This window comes from Terrapene carolina, unplaced genomic scaffold (genome assembly GCF_002925995.2).
Source record: "Terrapene carolina triunguis isolate 2854851 unplaced genomic scaffold, T_m_triunguis-2.0 Scaffold88, whole genome shotgun sequence".
Lineage (NCBI taxonomy): Eukaryota > Metazoa > Chordata > Testudines > Emydidae > Terrapene > Terrapene triunguis.
The window spans coordinates 16,114,641-16,133,009 of NW_020664439.1; the positions used below are offsets into that span (position 1 = coordinate 16,114,641).

General features: G+C 41.5%; 1 protein-coding gene across 1 annotated transcript in view; it reads right to left on the reverse strand.

Annotated features, from left to right (window-relative positions):
- COL4A4 (collagen type IV alpha 4 chain) overlaps positions 1 to 18,369 on the reverse strand; it is a 124,909-nt gene that overhangs the window by 97,685 nt on the left and 8,855 nt on the right. The window contains exon 3 of the mRNA XM_026649910.2: positions 13,114 to 13,191. Within this exon, the coding sequence (XP_026505695.1) occupies positions 13,114 to 13,191 (78 nt within the window). The remainder of the gene's footprint in view (positions 1 to 13,113; positions 13,192 to 18,369) is intronic.

The window sequence follows — 18,369 nt, forward strand, 5'->3', positions numbered from 1 at the left end:
ACAACCCACTTCTTCGGATGCATCCGAAGAAGTGGGTTGTAGCCCACGAAAGCTTATGCTCTAATAAATTTGTTAGTCTCTAAGGTGCCACAAGTACTCCTGTTCTTTTTGTCAAAGACTGAAAGTTTGGCACATTTTCTAAAATAAGTTTCTTTATAAATAGGGCTTCTGGGTTTTGGTGTAAAGTTTTTAGTTTTTAGTTTATTTTATGCAGACTATGACCCATTTTCAGACTGATTCATTTTATCTATTAAAAAATCCAATTTCCAAAGCATTTCAGTCCAAATTTTCCTCCCAGTTAAAATTTTCAATTCAGAAAATGTTCTCCCACTTGATACATGTCTACTGAATTAGACAACTTCTCAACAACATACTTGGGGACATTCTCCAACAGAAAAGTTGAAAATTCAAAATAGCTTACATTCTTTTTAGTGAGAGGAAAAAAACCATGAAAAATAGCTTAGAGATAATTTTACCAATTAAAACCTAAGGGCTAGATTGCAGAACCCTTGAGATTATGCAGCACTTACTTAACACAAATAGTGTCATGTGCATAATGTTAATCACATGCAAAAATCTTTGCATAGTCGGGGCCATTGACTTCAGAGAGCCTACTCATGTGAATAAGTGCACACCCACATGATTAAGGGTTGCACAAGCTAGTCCCAAAGTAGGAAACTAATTATAAAGGTGACTGTTTAATTAGCAACAAATGATGCAGCAGGCAAGCAGAATGATAGGAGACAAAACTTTATTAAATATGCTAGGAGGCTCTGCACTTTTTGTCTGTCTACTCTGGCCCTGGTCTTTCTTTAGCATAGGTCCCTCCTGAAACCTGACCCTCTTTCTCCCATTCTACTCGTCATGTTACAGGCACCATTTCCTGCATTAGCATGTTTAAATTTAATTATTCTATTTAATTATTGTCTTTATTTTTCAGTTTATAAAAGTGCCCCTCACTTGGTCTCTGCAGAATAATGTCACCATGAAAAAAAAACCCAGCAAGATTTTCAAATTTAAGGTGTGGTCCAGCAAACACATATGTCAGTAACTCCACTTGTGTGAGTATTCCCATTGACAAAGGGACTAGTGATCCAATTAAAATTACTCACATAAGCATTTGCAGGATTGGCCCGAATGCATGCATAATGAAACATATACAATTGCACTGCCTAATTTTTGCATGCAAATACCTGATATGCACATGGAAATCAAGTATGTGCATGTACACATGGCTGTGTGCGTGCAACTGAATTGTGTTCATACTTAAGCTCTTCACTTGCTTCAACTGGCAGTGTGTGACTATATGTTCTTACATCTGGAAAAGCAACTTTATTTATTTTAGACAAGAGCTACAATAAGATGGAGTTCAGGATGAGGGTAAATATCAGTCATTTGGAATAAAGCCTATGGACTATGGTAATCATCCCCAAAATAAACACTGCCAACCTAGGAAATTCAGTAAAAGCTAACCTTAAAAGAAATCTGAACATGCTGAGGTATGAAAATGCAGTTAAGAGGCATACAAACAACCTTAACTTTGCCCTGTGGTGACAATAAAAGAGAAATGTGTCTTTAAAAGTCAATTTAATCTAATCTGGAACTGGATTTAAAAACCATTTTAATCTAACCTAAAATTAGACTCCTTACTGCAGCCCTAATATATATCAATCATGATTGTATGGTTATTGCATAGCATCACTAAAAGGACCATTACATATATATAATTAACAAACTTTTCTTTACTTGTATTATAAAAGTGAGTGCAGTATACATCCCATCCCTGTAATGTGCAATGTGCTGCTTACCTGCTTATTTACTTGCACTAGTGACTTTTCTTTTCCTGTGTTTATTTGCATCACAGTCATTAGATGCATATGCACCATGCCAGACAGTACTTGCAGAGAGATTAAATGGCACTGTCAGAGGAGGCCCTCCGAAGAAAAGAGGACTTCTAAACTCAGGCAGAAGTTTAATACCCGGGTGCTATAAAGGAAGAGTAATTCCTACACACTAGTAGACCAGTACACCCCCTGAGCAGACCTTGAGGTTTTCCTGTGATTTGGCCCATTCTCCTGATGTAAGAATTAGTGGATCTACTCAGCACACTGATCTGTACCACAATTCATGGCTTTCAGACCAGTGAGGGATTGCAGTCTGGACATTATGAGTAGGTCTCGTCTCTCAAGGAGCAGGAAGTTATACTGGTGTTTTTACGTGCTCTGTTAAAAGACTGTCTGGCAACTAGGAGGTCAAGATATTTGTCCATCTGCTTCTATTTTAACATGTATATAATTGTCCTTACTTTTCATCCACCTAGCACAGTTTCTGTTAATTCAAGCACGCCCATCACTGTTTCCATTCTTGATTACCATGGTATTGCTTGGCTCATCCTTCCTTTATCCAGCTCCCACTTCTCAAGATATCCTTGTCCAGAGGAGAATCTTTCCTAACCTGTCATTTTATGGGGGAGATTTTCTTTTCACAGGCAAAAATGGTGTTAGGGGCCCAACTCCCTTTGATTTCCAATGAGAGTTGGGTGCCTAACTCCTTTAGAAACCTCTGAAAACCCCAGCCATAATTAATAGTAGGTGCACTGTATAAAAATGCGATAAATACCCAGTAAATGTTATGTGAAATATAGTAAGATAAAGATTTTGAAATCAATGGGAACTTCCAGGTGCTCAGCACTTCTGAAAAATCAGGCCACTTATATCAGTAACCTAAACATGGAGGAGCCTAATTTCAAGCTCCTATTGTCTTCTAAAATGTTACTTTAGTCTTTTCTTTAGGCTATCATACAGTGCATGAAGATAGCTTCACTTCAATCTTAATTTACAAAGTTAAATATATTTCACCCGTCACTATTAATTGCAATTAAATCATGTTGATCTACACTTGTGTGCAGTAAGAAAAGCCACAAAGCAAATTAGAACATGTTTTAAGGAAGCATAGAAAATACCTGTAATTCAACAATGACATCACTATGAGCAGATGCACTTCAGTTTTAGAAATGTAAAGTAAAGTTAGATCCTAAAAGAATTAGCCCCGATTTACCATTTCATTACACTGAAGTAGCGGGTATAACAAAGTGGAGAATTGGGCCAATATTATTTAATTAATAACTGTTTAGTTTCTACCCTCTATTAGTTTAATTCTAGCGTGTGTGTGTGTGTGTGTGTGTGTGTTAAAATTCTATCTTTTCAGTGACTTACATCACACGTACATTAACTGTCCCGTGGGGATCCTGCTGGCACTGCTGCGACCCCAATAGTACTACATTAATGTGGACTAGGGGACTTTTAGTGAGTGCCAGCAGGGTCAGTTAGTGCCCAGATATGGCTCAGTTAGTGTGCGTGTACTAGAATTTACACCCCTCTATGTGGGCTAATGCACAGCGTAGACAAGCCCCAAGTCTCTGAGCGCACATCTTAGGTGACTACTCAAACTTGGAGTTCTTGGAGCCTGGGGAAAGCCAGCCTGATAGTATTCACTCCCCTGTTGATCGGATGAAGCCTTTTCACCTTGAAGCCATGGTTGAAAGGCTCCTCTGTTTACTCAGGCTTTTTCCATAAGTGTGATGGGAAACTGCATTAAGTCAGTGTTCTGGAGGGATTTATTAGTCACAGAGACCACTCTTATTAGCCAACTGCCTGTCTTGAAGAACCATTCAGAACTATTTCCAAATGTAATGAGTACAAGTCTGTTATCTCCATTTTAATAGTGATTGCTTAATGGAAGCAGTTTTCTAATAAAAGTGCAACAGCCCGGTACTGAGTATATGTCAAAATGCTCTACTGTCTCATCATCTACTTAGCAAAACACATTACAGTGAGCGAGTTTACTGAAGAAACTCTAAACAGACTACATTCTGAAGTTTATAATGCCACCAGTGCTATTATATATTCCCTTTACTATGCCTTATTTTAAATAGCCACAAAAAACTCCCTTAAATGAAAATAGCAGCTATTTTTGTTGAAAGTTATTCCACCTAAGAATTGGATTACACATGGAAAATCCCTTTAACAAAATGTACCAACTCAGGAATGACAGCAGTCTGAACATACTGCATTCAGCTAGAACGCCTGTCCTCACGTACTAGATTTGATTAATCATGTGATAACTGTTTGCTGTTCAGACTCATTCAGGTGTACAGCTAACACTTAAACATTGTTTGGCCCAAGGACAAATATAAAGCAATGATGGGTTTAGACTCAAAGTCATCACAATGACAGAAGTAATATCTTTTCTGCAAAAAATCATTCCTATGCATTCAAGCAAGTGTATCACAAATAATGCACTTTCAGAAAGTATGTTTTCACCCCAATGCACCTTTTTATAATCGATCAGTGGTTTTCAACTTGCGGTCTGCAGACCCCTGTCTAAAAGACCCCCTGGGGGGGTCTGCAGACTATGTCTAAAAGGTCCGCAAAAGGTTGTCATTTCACAGAACAGTGGTTTTCAACCTGTGGTACGAAAACTATGTCTAAGATTTCCAAAAGGGTCTGCACCTTTGAAATTTTTTAGGGGTCTGCAAATGAAAGAAGATTGAAAACCACTGTGATAGATCAATGGCACCAACTAACAAGCTTAACCACTAGTTAGTCAAATCAATGTAACCATAACCTAAAATACATTACTGAATGCACATAACATTAACTAATCAAGTACAGGGTTGTCTTACTTGTGGAGCATGAGATGTAAAACGGCATGTGTGTTCTTACCACACGACAAACAGCCCTAACTGTGCAGAACACAAAGAAAAAATAGATCATCAGAGAAGCTTACCCACAGATACCCTGTGTTTAAAAACTGATTCTGCAAGAATCAAGGACCAGGCCAGACTTTTCGCTAGACACTAATCGTCTAGAGATGTCTTGAAAGTCCAGTTAAAGACAATCAGTCCTTGAATCCTTAGCTCTAAAGTAGCTGAACCCCAAAAGCCTGCTAAAGCTCTGTGACAAAATCCATGTAACTACAATAACCTTTTACTATATATGGGCCTCATCCAACACACTTCTGAAGTCAATGAAAATCTTTCCATGGATTTCAATGGACTTTGGATCAAGCATTTGTGTTTTTCAGACTAGTCAACCAGAAACTCAGTAATGAACACAGGAAAATCATTTCTTGATATTCTCTAAACTCTACCGTTCCTAATTCTACAAAGTTAAATTTTAAAGTTTGCTTCAGATTGTACTGGTTTACAAACTAACTACTTAATGAAAACAGGCTAAAATACAATATTGCTTTCCATGAAAAACCTGTTTTCTTGCAAACTATACCATGCTGTTTAAGGGAAAACAAGTTAAATAAACATAGCCTTTATCTCACACATGAACTTTGATCATTTGTCTCTCTAAATTCAAGCCTATTTATGATTTGTAAACAAACATCAGCAACTAGGCTATTGCTTTCCCACCCAGCGTTCTGAGCCCCACCCGGCATTTAAAAAAAGATGGAACTGGGGCTCTGGGAAACAGGATGTCTTGGGTAGGGGGACCACATTAACTCCATGGCATGCTCTGCAGTGAGATGAGCAAATTTGGTGGGGTCATGAAGGAGTAAGTCAATGGCAGCACAAATCATAAGGAATTCATATAGCCTTGGAGGAGCGCAACCGGTACTAGAGAGAGGCCAATATCAATCCTGGGATCCACAAGCTTTAGAGGCTGCAGCACCTGCACTCTCTGCAGTCCCCGAATTCCCTCTCCTCAAGTTGAGAATTTAAAAGGACACTACATAAAATGAATGATACAGAATTTTCTAGGCCATCTGTTCTCCCGTACGTTTTACCAAAGATAAGGTATGACACATAAGTATTGTACCTTCTTTTTATAGCAATAGGTAGCCACTTGGAAGGTATTAGAAAACAATGAAGTATAGAGTTATAACCACACTATCAAACTGAGAAATCATTAACTATTTCAACATATAATAACCAGAAGAGGGTCATGCCAAGACAAAGGGGTCAAAGTGAAGCCTGGAATTTTTTTAGTAAATAACCAGACAATAATTTCCTCCAAAGTAAAGATGCGATTCCTATTTTTTGCCTTCTTTCAGGACAGATCCCTTACTTAGGGATATAGAATGAGTACTGAGATCTGCATACCAAGTGAACTGAAAAGTGTAGTGAATCCTGTGAAATTCTACTTTGAAACTGGAACCTAACTTGGGATCGGTTATATCAACTCCATAGACAGGGTCGGCTTTGGCTTTTTTGCCGCCCCAAACAAAAAAAAAAAAAAAAAAAACCCATGTGGGGCGGCCGGAACCAGGGTGCAGGGGGACTCCCTGCGCTGCAGACATGCCCCGGGCAGCGGAGTGCACGCCCCGGCTAGCGGGGGGGAGAGGGAGGGAGCGGGGGGAGAGAGAGAAGGGGGGCGGCCAGGGCTTCCTTCCTTCCAGCCGCGCTGCCTGCCGGGAGGGCTCCGTGCTGCTCTGGTCGGCGGGCAGGGAAGGACGTGGCACCGGCTGGGGCAGACGGAGTGCGCAGCCCGCTCCCAGCAGTGCGCTCCCCTTCTCCACGCCGCCGCCCCCTACAGAGGGGCGAACCAAAAAGAAAAAAACCTGCGGGGCGGCCGGAGCGGCAAAGCAAAAAAAAAAAAAAAGGATTGGAGGGAATGCCGCCCCTTAGAATCTGCCGCCCCAATCACGAGCTTGCTCGGCTGGTGCCTGGAGCCGGCCCTGTCCATAGATTACAAAAAAACCCCATTCAAATGGGCATTGTCAGCAGGTCTATATTTCAAAAGCCAATTCAGGTCAAGGACTCACCTTCAGCACTTGGATGCATTATTTACCATTTCATTTAGCTGGGTCAAAGAACTATTTTTCCTGTTAGTAAAGTAGGATTAATTATAACAGTCTGAAGTTGGTGGTTCAATTTGGTACCCCCTGAATCTTAGTTTTGGTTCAGTTTAGTTTTAGAAAATATAAACTAACCCAAAACTCATTTTTTAGTTTTAGACAATGTAGACTAAATATGTAGCAGAGCATCTCAGTGTAAAGTCACCAATCCAAATTCATCACTAGTGTAAATAGGTACAACTTTATTGGCTAAAACTGCGTTATGCCTGCTTACATCAGTGGTGAGTTTGACCCACTGTTTTGTCAATATATACAATGGGTGTTAGAGCAAAACAGAGATTGAAAAAATCCTAGTGTCTTTGTGGGCTGAGTGAAATCTAAGCTCCTGTGAAAAGCTGATATATTTAATACCGGTTAACGTAGGACTCTGAAACTGAAAAATATCTTTGTCTTTACCAGACAGTCTGTCTGTGGTGCGATACTGAAGATGGAAAAAATTTGTGATAAAGAATTGAGCTCTACTGTGTTGCCCCTAACTAAACTGGAATAAATAGACATATTTGATAAGATGTGCACTTCTGACATGTACATTTTGGTTAGTTTTGGAGAGAGTTACATACTGTACCACACTAAGGGATTTCAGTGTTCATCTCTTGTTTTTGCATCCCAGTAAAAGGACTGAGGAAGAATAATAGATGGTATCTCCAGCAAATTCAGAGTGAAATGTAAATAAAATTTGATGTTTTGGCTTCTGGAGAGCAAACTTCAGAAATAAGATACATGTTTTTGTTACTTTATAATCAGCAGCCCTCACAAAATCCAAACAGGCACCAAACACAGTCAGTGTGCCAAAGTTTAAAGAGAAAAACATAAAGGTTTGTTGGTTTACTGTATGCAGTGACATACCTCCCAAAATAAGCAGGATTGTACGTTGGGGAGGGGGGAAGATTTGAAATGATTCCGCACAATAGAAATCTATGCAATATGTTATTTCAGAAAATATGTACATATATCAGGATCTCGTTCTTCCAATACATTGTCTGTTTCAACTCATGTTTACTGTAGCTATCATCCATAAAGTGGATGCTTTTGCTGCCTACATAAAGGTTAATGGTAATAGCTATATGAAATATAAGTTTATTACATTTGAGGGAATCCTTCAAGTAGTATATAGATTTCAAAGCTGTTACATCACACAATGCAATTCTCACAGATTTACAGCTGCTTAATTGTATTCAATTTCCTTTTTAAAATGTCTATTGTTTACAGTATATTCTATATGGAACATAGTGACAGCAACATCACTGAATATCTAGAAACCTTGGTACTAGTGATGAGTATACCCCTAAAATGTTCAGAAGTTTGGTATGGACGAAAACTTTGGAACAGGTTCTTGAGAGAGAATTAGTACAACTTCTAGCTTCTAGCAGACACGGTCCAAGAATCTTCTCCCATGGTATTTTGACAAAGTTTGGTTTTTAAATGACGTTTCAAATCAGTCTTTATTTTATCCAAACCATGATACTCAGTAACACTGAGAGATACTGTTAATCCCCATAAATAGCTCTCCTGGGGTAACTCAAAGTTATCATACTATTACTGAAGTATGAAATATCTTAGCTCCCATATTATGAAAATCCTATAGCACAGGGGACAATAGTACAGACACAGTCTAGAATGGATCAGGGTAGAATCCAGGGTCAGAGCATCAATGATCATCAGGCAGCAGAGCATGTAAGCTCACTGCTATCAGTACAGTGCCCAAGAAGGAGAAGGTGCATTCTGATTCTCTGGTGTCCTCCTTAATTTGCAACATGAACCTAAAAAAGGGACAGGCAATAGCTTGGAGCAATGGGACGGACCCAGCTGGTGTGACTAGCATGCATAGTGACTGCTCTGGTGGACTTGGAAACAACATAGTTTTAATCCACTATTGCATAATATTTATAGTGAAAAGGTGGATGTGCCCTTGCAGTAACTTTTGAATAAATAATTATTTAGTCATTACAGTGGTAGGTTTTCTTATATTAATTAGAGCTCATTTGTAATGTTTTATTTCCTTTCCAGTTTAGAAATATCTCAACCTGACTGTTTTAGATGTTAGAAGAGAATGAGGTAAAACCTTTCTGGGAAAGAAACAGAAATGGATTAAAATTTGCTTTAATAAGTAAATGTTATATTTTGTTTTAAAAATATGGAAAGATGTGGGATTCACAACCCAGGAAGCTGAAGTCTTCTGTATAAGTACAAGTGTGGAAAGTGGCAGTGAATGTTTCCTTGTATCATCCTGTGAATGAGCCTTAATCCTGGCCTGTTGGGCTCTATCTGTATGAGTGAGAGGGGAAGAGTTCAGACTCCACACTCGTTCAATCCTTAGTCACACTGCTGAGGCTGCCTGCAAGGCTGGTCGTTCATGTCAGTTGTGGTTTTATTTTTTTCTCAAAAGTATTTAAATACTTACTATACAAAATTCAAAATATTGAGTGGGATCCTCAAATGGTGTCAATTAACCTAATTCCATTGACATCCATAGAGCTAGGCCAATTTACATCAGCTGAGAATCTGGCCCCTAGAGTTCAACTGTACCTGTCCTTATGCTGGTGTATGAGGGAGCAGGGAGTGGGAGTCCTTCTTTTAATGGAAGTTGGTCTGAGCCCTCAAAGGGCATAGAGAGACACAGGGAAAGGGCAGGGCCATGGCCTGAACCCCTTCCACACTGGCTAGCAGAGCTTGCTGGGAGCAGAAAGGAGCAAGAGCTGAAAGGATAGTAATGTTAGTGCTGTAGCATGCATTCTCTGAGATTCTCTATAGCTGGGATTCCTCCTGGCATTTCCTAGTACGGTTTACATCTTTCAGTGTGTGTGCTGGCTTAAATTACACAATTTGCATATAATATTGACTTGTGATAGAAGTAAAGTATATAGCTACAGTTACACTGAAGCATATTAAGTATACTGTATTGCACAACAGCATGGGTATCCAATCCCAAATCCATAGTCCTACATTACTCTCTGAATCGCCTAACTCAATCACACTCCTAACTTATGTTTTCTGTCACTGCACTGCTATGTATTTTGAGGTGGAGCTGACATCAATTTATATTATAACATTGCCAAAATACAACGCCAAACTCATCCATTTTATTCTCATCCACAACAACCTCACATTTAACAATAAACCCTTTGTCCAAACCATGGGAACAGACAGGAGTACTAGGATGGTGCCCTAATATGCCATCCTCTTCATAACCACCTCAAGGAAGAATTTCTGGGAAAATGCACCATCAACCAATGATATACCTGAGATACATTGATGATATTTTCATCCTCTGGACAGGCAACCTAAACTCCTTCACAGATTTCCACAACTTCAACCATCACCACCCATCCATCAAACTCCCACACCAGCATCAACTTCCTAGATACCACAATTATCTTAAACAATGGAACAATGCAGACAGCTGTATAGAAGAAACCCACCAATCATGGCACTTACCTCCACAGCTCCAGCAACCACCCCAAACAGACCAAGAAAAAAACCCAAAACTTTGCTAAGCTCATCATCAGAAGCAAGCTCCCCACCAACTGGGACACACCAACTCAAAGCAGCACCAGACCCTGCCTGAAGAACAGATGCAAAACCTGTGAACATATCTCCATGACTACAATGACCAATAGCCCCCACATCACACCTTTCATGGTTCCTGGGTCCCACGCATGTTTATCACATCACATGGGGTACCTCAGTAACAACTATGCGGATGAAACCAGACAATCACTATGCTCTCAAATGAACTCATACAGAAAAATGATAAAAGTCAAAAAACCACAGGCAAACATTTTTCACAAAGCGATCACTCCATATCTGATCTTTCAATACTTGTCCTCAAACGAAACCTGCACAACACCTTCAAAAGGCAAGACTGGGAATTTACATTCATAACTCTCCTAAACACCAAAATCCATGGACTTAACAGGAACAGGACTTATAGCTCTTTACAACAATTTGTAACACACCACACTGCCTGCTACTCTTATTTGCCCACTTCAAACCCTTTCTGTATAACAATCTAGCCCCCACTGCCAACTTCATTTCAACTGTCCAACTCAAATGTGTTACCCCTTCTGCTTAACAAGCTGTCCCAATGTGTATTTAGTTCAGATACTCCACTTCCTTCCCCAGACCTGAAGAAAAGCTTCTGTGTAGCTTGAAAACTTGTACCTTCTGTGACGGGATTATCCCCCACTTCGGGGTGCCATCTGATATACTGGGGTACCACTGAGCTCGCATGTTCCACCAGTCTGGGCTCCCTTACACTGTCCTGCTGAGCCAGGCTCTCAAGCCTCCTCCAGCACACACACAGGTAGGGCCACACTCAGCTGCAGAAAGACACAGACACAGAAATCAGCTCTGCATGGGAAGACTCAGCTAGGGAATTGCCCATCACTGAAGTGCACACGCCCTCTGGGGTGCAAATCCAGAACTGTATTGACTTGCACTGCACAGAGAACTGTACAGCGTAAGCTCATGAAATTCGCCCCCTCCGTCAATGTGGAGCTTTCCCTCCCCCCACCAGTTATGAATTCCACAAACTGGTTTTAGAGAAAACAAAAACAAATCTATTAACTACAAAAGATATATTTTAAGTGATTATAAGGGATAGCAAACAGATCAAAGCAGATTACTGAGCAAATAAAACAAACACACAAACTAAGCTTAATACACTAAATAAACTAGCTACAAGTAGTAATTTCTCATTCTAAGTGTTGTTTTTAGCAGATTGCCGTGGTTCTTGAAGACAGGCTGCTCTTGCTTGCAGCTTAAAACTCTAGGTATTTCTTTCACAGGCCAGACACTTTTTCCAGCCTGGGCTCAGTCCTTCCCCCTCCCCCGACCTTGTCTTTGTTTCTTAGATGTTTCCAGCAGTCATCCTGGGCGGGGATTCAGTGAAGAATGAACCCCATCATCTCACTCCCCTGTCTTAAATAGGATTTACATATGGCAGGAATCCTTTGTTTTCCAGTGTGGTTCCCCCCTTCCCCAAGTGGAAAAATACTGGTATTCTATCATGGAGTCCAGTACCAGGTGATGTGATCACATGGCCCTGCAGTGTCAAAGCAGACATGAGTCAAAGGCTGTTTGAAGCACCCCAGGAAGCTTCTCAGGAAGGTGGGAGATTAGCATCTTCAAAGACCTACTGTCCTCCCTAGTGGTTCAGTGACTTGTCCCCCGCTAACCAGCCAGACTGATTGTATTTTGTCTGGTGGTTGTTCCCCAGGTGCAAATACTTTTGTAGTACAGATGTATAATCAATATTCCTAACTTTAGATACAAAAATGATACATGCATACAAATAGGATAATAATATTCACTAAATCATAACCTTTCCAATGATACCTCACAAGACCAATCTTGCATAAAATATATTTTAGATATGCTATAGTCATATTATAACAATATTTCTATGAAGTATATGGGGCATAGTGTCACACCTTCCACCAACAGAAGTTCATCCAATAAAAAAACTACCTCACCTACTTTGTCTTTATCAAATTTATAAACCAGTAACAGCAGGCCCACATACTTATAAACAAATAACAACTTGTATAAACTGCCAAAAGCCGGTAGCATTTCAATATTCATACCTAGTGAGTACTATGTAACATCTCTGTCTAAGGAGATACTTAAATTACTAGTCCTAACAATATTAGCTAAAAAAACCACACCTGCTGAATTTCACATTTTAAATCCAATACAATGAAATAGCTCAAGTTTTCTTATACCTAGGACACTTATCTAGTGCTGAAAATCATGAAAAGGCAATAAAAGATTAGGAGAAGCAAAACAAATTTCAGATCAACATGAAGATAAAAAAGAACCTAAGTTTCTGCAAAAATACAATTATAAAATCGCAAAAACATACTCTCCTTTGACTGGCCATTCAGAGGACATCTGAGAAGGCTGACAGATTCCAAACTGAAGATGCCTTTAAAATGACATTTTTCTAATTGTCCTGCTCATCCTGAAAAGTCTCTAATCTCTTTAAAATGAAATTATGTTATTACCACCCTACCTTCTCTGCGGGCTAATCTGCCTAGGTTTTTGGGCAGACTTATGGTCTTTGATATTGCAAGTGCTTGTACTTCACACCAATGGGCAGACTTAGATCTGTTTCCTATCTTGCCACGTCGGGACTTTCTTATTTGAGCTCCCAATGCTCAACAGCCCTTGTGATTTTAAATGAGAGATGTGCACAAAATGAGCAATATTTTGCAATAACAATTATTGTTATATTAAATCACTTACTCTTGATCCCTTTTCAGGAAAGCACTGGCAAACCGAACAATCTTGTCCTCCACATGGACCAATATATGAATATTTGCCCTAAAAATTAAGAGGTTATTAGTTTATTTATATACAGTATACTTGTTATCCAATATAACACATTTTAATGAAACAAAGAACATCAATGAACAGCTCAAGACTTCATGGAAGTAGAGATGTAAACCATAATATAAAGAAGAAACTATTATTTAATTATGTTAACCAATGCTAATAATTTAATGTAGATTCCTGGATTCTATACAAACATTTTTTCAAAAAAAGCTGTCATTAATTCTTAAATAACAGAGAAAAAATGGAGCTCTCTCATAGGTCCAAATGTCTTACTAGCTGATTTTGATACCCAACCTCTATAGACACAATTCAGCTACTCTGATGTTATGTCAACAGTGATTTACGAATGCACAAAAACAAAGTTTAGGAACAATCTTGAGAATGTGGTATTGAATGACATATTAAAGAAACGATATTTTTGATCTTGGGGAAGACCACCACTACTTTAGATTCTGCAGTGTTATAACTGGGATCTAGCACAACCAAGAACAGGAAAAGATAAATGTTTTCATAGCAGAATAGAAATAGGAGAAGCAGTATGGTCTGGTGGATAGGGCATTGTACTGGAAATCAAGAGCCCTGGATTCTAATCCCAACTCCACCACTGACTTGCTGTGTGACCTCCAGCAAGTAACTTCACCTTTTTGTGCCTCTGTTTCCCCTCTCGCTTTCTCCATTTTTTTAATGTAAACTGTAAGCTTTTTGGGTCAGGGTCCACCTCTTACCATGAGTTTATACAGTGCCTAGGGAAAGGGGGCTGTGTTCTCAATCAAAGCCTCTAGGCACTACAGTAATTCAAATAAATAATCTTTAAAATGCTGTAGCTTACCAAATTTCAAAGCAAGCCTTTCCCATCATTAGATAGGAGACTAACTAGAGTGAGCAGTTCAGTACAGCTTCTGTACTGTACAACAGATTACTCTTCCCTAACATGGTTGGTGCAAGTAAAGTTTTCTGTAAGACCCACTTCTCTGAAATGTTTACAACATTCACCTATGAGACTGAAGTTTGCCAAGCTTGGTTTCTGCCTGAAGGTGCATTTTATAGTATAGTTGAAAATGCAGAATTATTAAAATGAGCCTCTGGAGAGCTCTATTGTCACAGCCCTTTCTCAGTCATGCAGGGAAGTGTGGAAAAATAAGGCCCCTTTCTCTCCTGCTTGACCCTGCTCTGCCTGTGACTCCAGCCACAGGTGAGAAAGCAGAACCTACTTGCCTGATACTCCCCTGTTAAGCAGGTGGCCAGGAAGTGGTGGAGAGGGGTGGTAAAAGTCCAGGCTCCGCCCCACTATTCATTGGTCAGAGTAGTTGGTTGGCTGCACATAGGGGGGAAATAAAGCCACTCCAGAAAAAGGGGTGAAGAATTTCCTCTCCAGAGCAAAGGGGACTCAGAACCTCAATTAATTCTCCAGCCTGTTTTGAAGGCAATGCAGCTGTGCACTGCCCCTTACATAGGACAGACTGAAGAGTTAAAATCTCACCCAGAACAATTAGCCTGAGTCGACTCTCCCTTAAGTAAAATTCTTTATCTCAATCCAACCATCTGGGTATGAATCCTATTCAAAGCTCTGCTCTCACCAGCATGAAATATTCTCTGCAGGCTGTCATGTGTTGGTGGTTGTGTGGTTCTTTCTCTGCCTACATAAATAAAGAAATCTTGATACGCTACTCTTGCATTGAGTTGAGTGCTGGTTTCAGTAGTGCTTAGTGGCAGCTTGTCCCAGCTTCTGTTTGCAGGTGGAGACACACATGCTTGGAATGGTTTGGCAGAGTGGAACTCTTCTGGGATGTAAAGGCCATTCTCATACAGAGCCAGTCATAGGGTTTGCAGGGACCCAGAGATGTGCAGAGTCCCAGAGAGATCCACACATCATGCATATTGGGTTACTGTATATGGATTTGTGTAACTGTCCATGTTAGGGCCATATCAGAAGAGACAAAGTTTAGAAGTTTTGCTTTTTTTGAGGCTGAGACACAGTCAAACTTTAGTGTATTTGGTGCCAGTTCATTTGACAGAATATGACACAGTCACAAATATGATATGGATGCATTTAGATTAACTTAGAATGTGCCTGTCTATAGCACTTGATTCTTGTGCAAAATTAACAAACCACACAAATGAAAACCAATGTCCATGTGGAAAACCCTCCCAAACTCTTGGGGGCACCCCATTTACCAGAAATGTACTACCCAATTAGAGAGTTTAGAAAAGCAGCAAAATGATCAGGGAGGCAGAAGTAGTAACCTGCAAGGAATTATTAAAAGAGCTAAAACACATAAAGCTAAAGGAGAAGAAGGGGTGTAGGATAGAAGTCTACAAATATTTTAAAGAAGTAAACCTCAAGGAGGGAAAGGAATCACACTAGGGGCGGTGTGACAGGGCACCTGCCCTGCACTGGCCCTGAGAGGGTTAAAACCAGCCTAGGGAGGCTGAGCCGCAGGCAGCCAAAGGAATGGCTGCAGGGGAAACAGCCAATTAGGGCTTTAGGGCAGTGGCTGCAGACAATTAAGGCGGCAGCTGGACCAGCTGATCAGGGCCCAGCTGGCCCATATAAAAGGAAGCTGCAGACCAGTGTGAAAGAGTCTACTGCAGGGAGCCCTAGGGAGAAGACTGGCTTCCTAGAGGGCTCCTGACGGGCTGCCAATGTAACCCACACACCTTGTGGATGTGGTGTTCTGTCCCATCTAGTGGCACCAAGACCACTTAGAGAGATAAAACGAGTCTGCTCTACAACCTTAGCCAACAGCCAGCCAGTTGGCTTTTAGCTCATGGGTAGAGGCTCATGCATTAAACTCCAGAGGTCCCCGGTTGGATCCCACCTGCCGACGACCAAGATCTGTCAGCGTTACACCAGGATTTACAGGTTCAAGGCCCTAGGAAGAGGGCAAAGGGAGTTAGATCCAGAGACAGGAGCAGAAGGAACTGAGGCTGTGGGGATGTGGTTCAGAGAATAAAGACAGTGAGCTGGAAGGAGGAGGCATCAGGAAGCTGCTGTTTGCAGGGTCTGTGGGCTGGGGCCCGAAGTAGTGAGTTCCCCCCCCCCCCCCCGCCACTAGCCAAGCTGCTGTGAGGAGTGGCTGGACTCTTATTGGAGGAGTCCCCCGGAAGGGGGGGAACCAGATGGTGATATGGTTGGAGGACTGTGCCATGAGGCAGACGCCCAGAGGAAGGAGCTGTAACAAGTCTGTAGGTGAGGACAGGAGAGCCACCACCACCCGAGGGCGCACCCGCTGGGACTGAGCTAATTCCCAAAAGGCCCAGCATGAGGCGCCAGTGTGGTGAGTGACCCCGTGACAAGCGGTATCAGGTGATTATTAACTAGGTATAATTGGATGTAATTAAGGAATACAAAATCTATGCTAAATATCAGGAAAAATGTTGCTACAGTAAGTGTTTAGGCCTAGGCCAGTCAAAATTAAAATTTAGGCCAAGCTCTAGAAAGGTATTTAGGCAAGTAGGAATTAAGCACCAATACCTTTGAGGATCTGGGCCTTAAGCACTTTTTTTTTTAAGTGTCTGCACAAAGCAATACTGCATTACATAGAATTGGGGACAGACTGACATAATGGAGCTCCTTCCTTTCTAATAAATATAATCATATTTCTAATATAATAAAAATATAATATAAATACAATTATATTGTTAGTAACAAGGAGGTGAAAGACTTTTTCCATGACGTTGATGTAATGTTGAAAACAAATACACCTCTACCCTGATATAACGCGATCCGATATAACGCGGGTTCGCATACAACGCAGTAAACCTCTAACACGCTGCTCAGAGCAGCGTGTTAAGGGGGCCGGGCTGGGCCCGAGACTGAGGGGTTGGATAAGGGGCAGAGGGTCTCGGGGGTGGTCAGGGGCTCCCCCCCCAGGGTCTGGGAGGCAGGAGCTGTGGGGGGGGCACTTTTGGGGGCCCCTCAGTCCCAGAGTGGCCTGGAGTATTAGCGGGGGGCCGGGAGCAGCCCACTCCACTTCCCTTGCCCCAGCCCCAACTGTGTCACTCAGGGGAGGGGGTTTTGGGGAAGGGATTTCCCCCCCCCCCCCCCCCCCCCCCCCCCCCCCGCGGGGGGGGGGGGGCCCTCCCCCCCCCCCCCTCCTCCCCCCCCCCAGCGACATGGCTGGGGCCGGGGCAAAGAAAGTGGAGCAGGCTGGGGCTGCATCGCTCCACTTCCCGCTGCCGGTGAGTGCGGAGGGCGTCCTTTCCCCAACCTCCCCGCACTCACCGGTGGCGGAAAGCGGAGCACCGCGGCTGGGAGGTGGCGGAGTGGAGCAGGCTGGGGCCACGTTGCTCCACTTCCCGCCGCTGCCGGTGAGTGCCTGTCAGAGGGCAGAGGGTGTGGATATGGGTCGGAGCAGTCAGGGGATAGGGAGCAGGGGGGTTGAGTAGTGGGTGGGGTACAGGGGGTGATTAGGGACAGGGGTCTCTGGAGGGGGTGGTCAGGGAACAGGGGAGGCCAAAGCAAGTTCCATATAATGCGGTCTCACCTATAACACGGTGAGATTTCTTGTCTCCTGAGGACCGCGTTATATCGGGGTAGAGGTGTATGTTTAATAGGAACCTAATAATATATCAGGATGCATACATTCAATTGACTTACAATGTAATAAGTAGAACAAACATGTTCTTTTTAGTTTGTGTCCCAGAATGGCAATTTTTAGGTATTTAATTTTGTGACAACACTGCCGGCAAATGAGCAGTATTAAGTCAACAATTGACTATGCCTATGTAACATGCAGATTAAGAATAACATTTGCAAAGCTGCTTAGGTAATTTGAACACCCAGTTTCCATTAATTTTAACTAGAAATGAGTGTCCAAATGCCATAGGTGGCCTTGAAAAAATAGGCCTAATATTTAAAAGGCTGATAAACTATAATTTAGGTAAATGAATTCAAAAAATGACAGCATGAAATATACTGATTCAGTGCCTGATCCTGATTCCATAGAAATCAGTGTAAGTTTTGCCATTGGTTTCAGTAAGAGAGAGACAACAATAGGGCTCATATTTCAGTTTTTCAAGGAGAAAATTAATCAAACTTTAGATGAGGAGGAGTCAGTTTGTTTTATCTCAAATATTTTCAAAATGTCTGATGATACTGAACTTCAGAACAAGAAGGAATTACCGACAGATTTCTTCTCTATCATGTACTAAATTTCCCATGAG